The 8,890-nt window shown below is 51.1% G+C and overlaps 1 protein-coding gene and 1 long non-coding RNA gene across 2 annotated transcripts; one reads left to right on the forward strand and one right to left on the reverse strand.

Annotated features, from left to right (window-relative positions):
• The first annotated feature begins 234 nt into the window (after positions 1–234).
• On the forward strand, positions 235–4,867 carry LOC100906781 (aquaporin AQPAn.G). The gene is made up of 7 exons (XM_018638410.1): positions 235–297; positions 537–703; positions 2,602–2,832; positions 2,986–3,206; positions 3,367–3,447; positions 4,281–4,422; positions 4,536–4,867. The coding sequence occupies exons 1-7, from the start codon at positions 260–262 to the stop codon at positions 4,556–4,558; spliced, it is 903 nt and encodes a 300-aa protein (XP_018493926.1). The 5' UTR covers positions 235–259; the 3' UTR covers positions 4,559–4,867.
• A 1,710-nt stretch (positions 4,868–6,577) lies between these two features.
• On the reverse strand, positions 6,578–8,203 carry LOC100899353 (uncharacterized). Its single transcript, XR_001951153.1, has 3 exons — positions 8,101–8,203; positions 7,144–7,231; positions 6,578–7,009 (listed from the first exon to the last, which is right to left on the reverse strand). It is a non-coding gene; the product is annotated as an uncharacterized LOC100899353 (long non-coding RNA).
• Positions 8,204–8,890: the final 687 nt, after the last annotated feature.

Consider the following 8,890-nt stretch of genomic DNA (forward strand, 5'->3'; position numbering starts at 1 on the left):
CGACTCATAGGCGATCACGCGGGACATCAAGTCATGGAATACGCCAAATCGAGCATGGGGCGGACGTCATTTGGACGAGGAAAACGTCTGGTAGTGCTAATTCACGCAAAATGGTCTGTGCCTGCTCATGTCGAGAGAGGGCGCTACTCCCCTTGCAGTGTGGCTCTTCTGTGAGAGTGGTGGAGTTTGCTTCAACAAGTGCCGACCAAGCCGAGCCCTTGTTTGACAGCACTCAAGCGCAGCCACCGATACGAGAGCAATGTCGGAGGAGAAGCGCGTGTACGTCAAAGTTTGCAGGTAGCTCTCCTACTGGATTCCTGAGTCATCAGTCGCGGAAGAGGGGCTCGCGACCCCGCCCCTCGGATGAGCTGCTCCGGGACACACCGAATAATTTACTACGGCCTCACTCTCCGATTTGGAAAAAATCGCTCCCTTCGATCGTCCAGTCACAGCCGCCAGAGCTCGATCCGTCTGGTTCACGACCCGATCCGTCTAGGTTGAACGATCAGATGTTTGACGTTTTTTTTCATTTACAGCTCGGACGAAGGCGAGTCGGCGGAACCTGCACCGGAACCGATCAACGAGCAACCCCTGAGCATGGGGAAACGAACACTGCAGACTCTATGCGGCGCTTCGGAGGTGTCTTCCGATCAGACGCTCTGGAAGTGTCTTCTGGCGGAATTCATCGGTACAGCTACATTGGGTAAGTTAATCTCTCAGAGACCGACTTCCTTCTCAATCCACTGCTTTTTCGAGTGGATTGGATTTCGGGTCAGATTACCTGCTATCCACCCAACGGCTGCTAGTCAGGTAACAGCGGACTGTGCTCTCATGTCGGTAAACTGTCAACGGGATCGAAGGTTGAAATGCTTCCGCTGTCCCATATAGCATTTTCAAGTTGTCGAATTGCTTGGAGACTCTTAGAGCTCATCATGCAGAGTCACGTGTCGAGATGAGGAGATGGCCCGCATCCTGACTCCCGCCGGGGCTGGAAAGTTCGAGGGTTGCTCTTCGGTTGAAAGAACGACGACACCGACGTGCAGAATCGAAACTCGGGCAATGTGAGAGTTGAATTCAGTTGTTCGCGAAAGCATTCACGAGACGTTTCTGAGTTGTGAAATATGTCATTGTGGAATTCCAATATGTGTCTGCGGGATCCCTCGAACATTCGTGGTCTCCACAAGAACGCCCCGGCAAAGTTGCGATGTTTCTAAAAAGTCATTTTTGCGTTGATCGATTGATACGTAGATCGATGCTTTGTCGTAGGTAGGCTCGAGTGTGTTCCGAGTCGTGTGGCAGCATGACCGGCTCGATGGCTTCACTGACAGGAGCTGTCGTCGCCACGCCAGTCCATCAAAACGAGCCTCCCGTGTCTCGTGTCGTTTTCGCGCTTCCACGGGTTACGCGCACAGATGTGTTGCTCTTTTCGATGATTTTCGGTCTACGTTGTCGCCCTGGGGCTGATCGACGAGACCTTGAAGGACCCCGATGGATTTTTAGTTTCTTCCTTGCTTCATACCGCTTATCTTGCCGGGAATCTTCCTCCATGGAGTTAGCAATCATTCTGTGGAGAATTTGGAGTTACGAATCCGGACAATGGGTCTCGACCGCATTCTGCCCAACCGGTCCTTTGTGTATAGGAGTCCCGCTGGAGGTCTGAGCCGATGTTTCCTCACCGGAATCCATCAATGCGACAGTCGACGGCAGCTTCTGGAGCGGTTCTCCTCCTAATTCATTTCAGATCCTCAGCATGGTAGTGGGCACTTTTGAGAGATGCTGGGAAGTCCCTGCAATTGAAAGACAAGGAGTGTATCCTCTTCGCTCGTAGCTCTCCTCAGAGAGACACGCTCCGCGTGTTCTCCACGAGGAGCTTCTTCCTCGAGGAAACATGTGCCCTGCGAGGAGCTCGGCCGAATCTCCCGATCCAAATGTCGGTTATCTCTCCGTCTAAGGGAAAGGTTCACTGCTGAGAGGGCTCTGTCTCGTTCTTCGGCTGTTGGGTCTGCGATACTTTATAGCCATCTTGCCGGAGTGGCTCACGGTCCTACGATGAGTCTAGCGATCCGAAACTCTGGCGGTGTTAAAAGCAAAACTTGTGGATCTTCGAGGCTGTCGCTCCAGCGGGTGGTGCACCTGATGGAGTAAATAGTTGACACGAGCAAATAACAGGTTGGCAGTACTTCGTAAATTCGTCACCCTCGTAGGACACGAGGGTTGCGACATAGAGAATATCGCTCGATGGGTTTCCAGCGCATCGAAACTGATCTCCCGAAGCGGGAATCCGAATAGCGGTCTTAGGTCACAAGTAGAGCTTCGATGAAACCGGTGATTTTGATATAACAAGCTCTCTGTAGACGCCTTCGGGAAGTTTATATTAGGATTTCATTGTTGACGCAAAAAAAATCCGGCTCACCGACCATGATTTAGCAAGCACCAGAGCCTATGGAATTAGTCAGTAGCGTGCAACGAGAAGCGGGATGTCCGGTTTTTGAAGCTCCAGTCATTACTGTTCTCGTGAAAATCCATCGATTCAGAGCATTCGCCGAATAGATGAGAAACAGTTTTCAGCTGGGTAAATGTATTTGTGTATCGTCTTCACAGTCCTCATCGCGTGCGGAAGCTGCTATGGAGTGACGAGTCCAACATCGGAAGCCGTGGTCCGCATCGCCTTCGGCTTCGGCTTGGCGGTGGCTTCAGTAGCGCAAGCCGTTGGTCACATATCGGGCGGACATCTGAACCCTTGTGTCACAGCAGGCATGCTTGTGGCTGGTAATATCTCATTCGTGAAAGGCTTTTTCTACGTTTGTTCTCAATGCATCGGAGCGATTACGGGTGAGATGCTCAGAAATTCGAACATCTGATACCCGAGCAAAATTACATGTCTGGCTCGGACACGGAATCAACCTGGAACGACCGCGAAGGAGTTTGAAAGCGGGCGATCATCTCAACCGTATTTAATTGGAAATATAATTTCTTGGCGTGAAGGTGCGGCTATCCTGCAAGCTCTAACACCCGCTGGGTTCGGTCTCGGGGCAACCTCGTTGGCCAAAGACGTCACTCCCCTCATGGGGTTCTTCATCGAAGCCACGATTTCATTCGTCCTCGTCCTGACCGTCTTCGGAGCGACTGATGGTAACCGACTCGATGTTCTTGGCTCAGTCCCTCTGGCCATCGGGCTGTCGATCACCGTTTGCCACCTATTCGCAGTAAGTTGCGTGGACTTCACTCAAGTATTCATTGGATCATGAGAAGGTCCGGAATGCGATGATTTCCGGTCTTGCCATGCTCCTATTCGAAGAGTAATGATTTCCGATCGAACTCTCTTCTAAAATTTGGAGTCAGAATTGAATGATTGTGCTTCCCCAGATCCCGCTGACAGGGGCTAGCATGAATCCCGCGAGAACCTTCGGGCCCGCTCTGATCCTCCAGAATTTCGAAAATCATCACGTGAGTATAACGATTTCTATTTCTCGCGCGATGGACCACAGGAGGTTTCCCAGGCGTACCTCAATGAATTCGAGATGCAACGATTACGTCAATGAGGGAGATAGTGTGTCTACGAGGGGAAGCACGAGCCGGAGGAGCGCAAACATTCCGTCCGTATTCGCGCAGCTCTCGCTGGGTCTGGATGAGGTTTAGTGCGGATTCCGGTCAAGACCTTTCGAGGCGTTCCTCGATCGGAATCTGCTCCTGACGTGATGTCCAGATCCATCGCGGAGCTACAACTAAGATTCCTGTCCCCGCAGCGGTCTTGAATTGATCGGGTTATGCATCGGAATCTGACGTCTCATGCAAAATCGATAGGCTTCTGGCGATTATCGGCGATATATCGAAGCTTCGCCGAGCAGAAATGTCCAATCTCCCGATTATATCAGCAGCACATCAAATCCGCAAATTCAGTGTTGAATGCTAAAGCATATCATCAACGGCTCGTAATTAGGGGAACTCCTCCTGCTCCGGAGTCGATTGGCGATCTCACGATCCCTTCGAAGGAGTACGGTGCCTCTTGGCCTCCACAGAAAGAAACTCCGTACGCTATTCTGCTCCTTCCGACCTAGAGAGCCTCTTCCTCAGTCGATTGGACTCGCAACATTCCTGACTCTTGAAATCCCGGGAAGACGGTTCTGAATGCAGCCCAGAATCAGAGAACCCCCCGTAACGGACGAAAAATCCGTTCTGCCACATGAGGCCGGATACGAGATCACGTTGTCTATCCAGTCACGAGATCGACCGACCGAAGTTCAAGAGTATTCCTACCTACTGAGAAACGCATTTTACAGATTTATTGGCTCGGCCCTCTCCTCGGTGGCATCTCTGCTGGGCTCGTGTACCGCTATGCTTTCAGCGCCCCCAAACCAACCGTGGACGAGTTGGAACGAGCCGCTAGAATGTGCTGTCTGGCCAAGATGAGCGGCAAAGAAGGTGATAATGGAGTGACTTCTTTTTGAGAGATTGGATCAGCGCCTGGATGAGGAATGATTGACTCTTCGATTGATTGATCGATTGACTGTTCGAATGGCGTTCACGAATTGCAGTAGAGGCGTCGTCCGGAATTTGAGCACGATGGCACTCTCGGACGAATGCTCCAAGAGCATCTCTACACATCTACACAGAACACCCTAACACTGCATTTGCTAAACACGAAGACGAGCTGAGAGCCGACCTCTGAAAAGAATGCTCGGAAAGTCCGCGACCGTCTCAGAAGCAGTCGAGGCACCCTCAAACGATTCACGGCAATCACTTGAAGCCAAATTCGAACCAATGATCATTGTATGTATACCTAGTTCCTTTCAATATCATGCTTATCATCTGAGAGTGCTGTGGTCAACTTGTTAACCTGGATTGGTTAACAATAAAATTTCTACAACTTCATCATCCTCTTGGTTTCATCACTCTCAGTGCGGGATTCCCATCGATCTCCGAATGGCTCCGCGCTCCCGGAACTCAGGAAATGGAATGCCATTCTGAGGTCGAGCCTCCGTCCATTCTCTTTCATGATTTCCCGCGGTCAGACATTCGGGAGCATGTTTTCCTCGTCTTTTGTTCAGCACGTTCCCTTGAAGCTCCGCTCCCGGAAGCCCTCACGGCCCAGGAAATACAACTCGGTGGCCCCGGTTTGTAAAAAACGCAATATTTCAGAGCAGGCCAAATCTCAAACGATAAAGTCGAACGCCTCGTATGATAATCGAGTGGATTCCCGTGCGAGGGTGATACCCAAATTCTAGGAGGAGGGAGAATATTCCAAAATTTCCAAATGTAATAAAGCTCTGTAGAGAGGAGGGTATGAGGTTACTCATTTCAGTGCAGAACCGTCCGTGACTCCCTTCGTCGAAGCTAAGATCCACCGCCGATCAAACTTCTATCTTCGAGTCTTCAGCAAAAAAAGAGATCGCGAGGCGCGATCGCAGTGGGTTTGACTCGAGATAAAAGTTAAGGGAGGGTCTGTGCTACAGTAGTCGTGAATTAGCGGAATATTCACATGGTGCTCTTAAAACTTCTCAGTCGGGATCCCCTCTCCACCTTCAACAAGCTCCGAGACTATCCTGTCAAGCCAGCTGCTCGCTCGCTGATCGGAGGCACCGAGTCGATCCCGGAATCCGAAGCTTCTTGCTGATGATTTGGGATTGGGGCGAACGAGCAGTGAGTCACCTCTTCGAAGATCTGATGCGGGGGCAGGGTAGACGTCGAGAGAGCGGTAAGATACCTAAATCGGAAGCCAACCGGATGTCCTGACCTTTCATGGCAAGGGATTCGAGATATCTCTCAAGATGATGAATTTAGCGATCCTCCTCCGAGTCGCGGCGGAGAGCTACGCGGGTATCGTCGGCGGCAGATCCGACGGTGGGACCTCGAATGAAGTTAAGCCGCCTCTGAGCACTCGAGACGTTCGTTTCCGATCCGGGGGAGCGTCAGGCTGATTCCCGGAGGAACGACGCTCTAGGCTTCGGAGTTTGCGGTCAGCGAAGGAAATTCTCCGATGAATTCCTACATCGGAAGTCATACCAGCGCTGCCGCGGAGTCTCCTGAAAGCTATCTTCAAGGTCCTGAAGCAAGAGACGACAGGGCATCCCATGAATTCCCGGAGAGAGGCCCTCCATACCTCGATAGAGGGGCCGATCATTACCGCAGATTTCTTCCGGAATTTCAGAGTCCGCCCGCTGTACTCCAGACCTCAGTCCGAAAATCCTGAGTGCGGCGATCTCCCGTGGATATTCTGAAATTATTCGCGACTCTGTACGTTCTATGAGCCTCCTGGTGGTTCTGCGTCCGCTGCTCGGGATATCTCTGGCGAGTTTCCGAAGGAACAGGGTGTCGAAACACTTGCCGACGACCAGAGAGGAGGTCACGGCAACGAGCGAGAGGTCACAGAAATTCGAGCGGGAAACGGGAAACGCGTGCCAACTTGAAACATCATTCAGCCGCTAGCGGGAGCGGACTGAGATAGGAAGATCCACAAAACTACTCGATGCATATTCATTTAGAGCCCATTCATTCGAATCGCTCTGGTCCCAGTCGATGGCTCGAGATTTCTCTTCCAGAGCCTTCATTGTCGGTGGTCAGTGCTCAAAGGTGAACGTATTCCTTACGTCAAATCCGAGTGGACAAGCTTTATTGAATAACTACGGATCATCTACAGATTTTTTTTTCCGGAGAAGAGATTCCTTCATTCACAAAGTTCGATTCTGTTCGCGACCAGAATCAGCGTGCGATGTCTTCATCCTGTCATGGAGCGAAAGCAGATAAATAGAATGAACACGAAGCTCAGGACGACTGAGAGAGTAGGCTCTCTGCCTACGAACTTTGGCATTTGTGGGGAGGCCGCCGGGGACTCAAGCGACGCAGTGACAGTGAAAGATTTCCGAACAGAATCCTGTGCGCCACTGCTGACTCTGACATTCCTTGCGACACTTGAGGTGCCCCCGCATACAGTCCTCCATAGGGAAGACCGGTGGGTCCATTCCTACAGAGCTGCTCGGGAGGTCATTCGACGAGCCTCCTTTCTCGAATGCTGCAAAACATGATGCTGAATCTCCGCGGACCAGTCGACGGAATATCGAATATAGCCGCAGATTGAAGTCGGCTCGATCTTAAGCATCCGAATAACTCATGAAGGCAGGGATGTGGAACATGCCTATAACTCACCGCGAGCAGAAGCGGAGTCGGTCAGAGCGACCAGAAATGCGAGAACTAGAAGGGTTTTCGGAAATGATTTCAACATTTTCTTCGATTTCTGAAAGTGAAGAATCACTGTGAGCGTCCCAACGGCAGGACCCGGGCCGAGCGATATTCTAGCAGAGATCCGGGCGGAAGACAGCCATAAGCCCACGGAAGGCGTTGTATAACGCAAAAATAATCATTAGCGGTGAGATTTGCGATCAAGTGCGTCGGAAAGCGCGAAAAAACATCGCTGAGTCATCAATCGAGTCAGGAAAACGTACGTGTGGGAGATTCACAGTATGGAGTCTACACACGCAAACCTTCTTAAATGCCGAACGTCTCCACGACAACGAGTGCAACAGACTCGCATCGATGAAATGCCTCGAATCGAACATGAGGGCTGAACTGTGTTCGTGGCGTGCTTTCACACCGAGCGACGCCGGAACTCAAGGAGAGCTCCCGAATGATTCAGATTCTTCGTACAGGTGTTTCGACTTTCTAAGAAAGTTAACCCGACGCGAGTCCCGCTTGGATAGCCGGGTGTTTCATAGCCGTCTTACGCACTTTCGTAACGGAAAGATCCTCAGCGAGCCTAGGCAGAATCTCCAGAAATTATTATATTTGGCTTGATGCACAGCACATTAGTGAACGCTCCATATGATCGGCAGACAGTTGTGATTTCGCCCTCGTCGATGGGCCGTCGGCGTCGAGGGAAGCGTTCGCTAATGGAATGTCAATATGTATCGATTCATTGCACGAGTTCTTGCGGCCGAAATCGGTTCGGAAGCATGTGGCTCCGTCAGTCAATTCACCCGGACGAATAGCAGGGTACCGCCTTACTCAACTTTCGCGTGAAACAGGGAGAGAGACTTCGTAGGTCCTTCGACCGACTCTCCACAAAAGAACCTGTTGAGTTGGAGAACAGAAGACACAGATAGTCACCTTCGCGGCTATGCTGATTGTATCAGGCACTTTGGCGTCGTCCGAGTCTTCAGGTCAGTTGAAAGTGATATTCTCCAGAATGCCGAAGATACGTTTCTGCGTTCTCGTCCAACACTCTCATCAGTCTCGCAACTCCTCACGCTTTCTGGGAGAAACTCGAGACCGAATGGAACGATCCACAGCTCCGGCACAGAATTCGAAAAAAAAACTAAGAATAGACTGACGGATTGCTTAATAAGCACCGTCGGTACTTCAAGAGAGCGTTCAGCCGTCCATGTAAAGCCTCGAGAGCCGCATCGTCGTAATCCGCAGTGGATGGCATATAATGTCTACCGACGAGACTTCGAGATCTACTACGTGCAGACCTCATCGACCTGACTCCACTGATCGCAATTATCTCGCTGTTGGAACTGCAGCGTACGGAGGAGTAGGCAAATCGGAGAAGGGGGGAAATCATCGCGAGAATGCTCACTTAGGATCTTCGTTTGTGGGTCACACGGAAGCAAGCCCAACGCACGCAAGGTCAACGAATTTTCACGGTCTTGGAAGCGTAGAGGATCATAAAGGAAATCCATTAAAATGATTTCCAGCAAGAAACATCTGGTACGTGACGAGAGTTTCTCCCCTACTCGCGAGTGCGATAAAAATCCGCTTCAGAGCGTTTACTTTGAACCACCCGGCCTTATTCCGTTGGACGATCTGCTCCGAGCGGAGCCCCGATCTTCACGCGAGGTTAGCGGATAATACCGAGTTGAAGGAAATTATTCCACGCCCTCACTGTACTCGGAGC

The sequence above is a fragment of the Galendromus occidentalis genome, unplaced genomic scaffold (genome assembly GCF_000255335.2).
Source record: "Galendromus occidentalis unplaced genomic scaffold, Mocc_1.1 scf7180000076951, whole genome shotgun sequence".
Lineage (NCBI taxonomy): Eukaryota > Metazoa > Arthropoda > Arachnida > Mesostigmata > Phytoseiidae > Galendromus > Galendromus occidentalis.

Coding starts and splice junctions, on each gene's coding strand:
- LOC100906781 (XM_018638410.1), top strand. CDS start 260: ATGTCGGAGGAGAAGCGCGTGTACGTCAAAGTTTGCAG. Junction 704..2,601: donor CATCGGTACAGCTACATTGG/GTAAGTTAATCT, acceptor TCGTCTTCACAG/TCCTCATCGCGTGCGGAAGC. Junction 3,207..3,366: donor CCGTTTGCCACCTATTCGCA/GTAAGTTGCGTG, acceptor GTGCTTCCCCAG/ATCCCGCTGACAGGGGCTAG.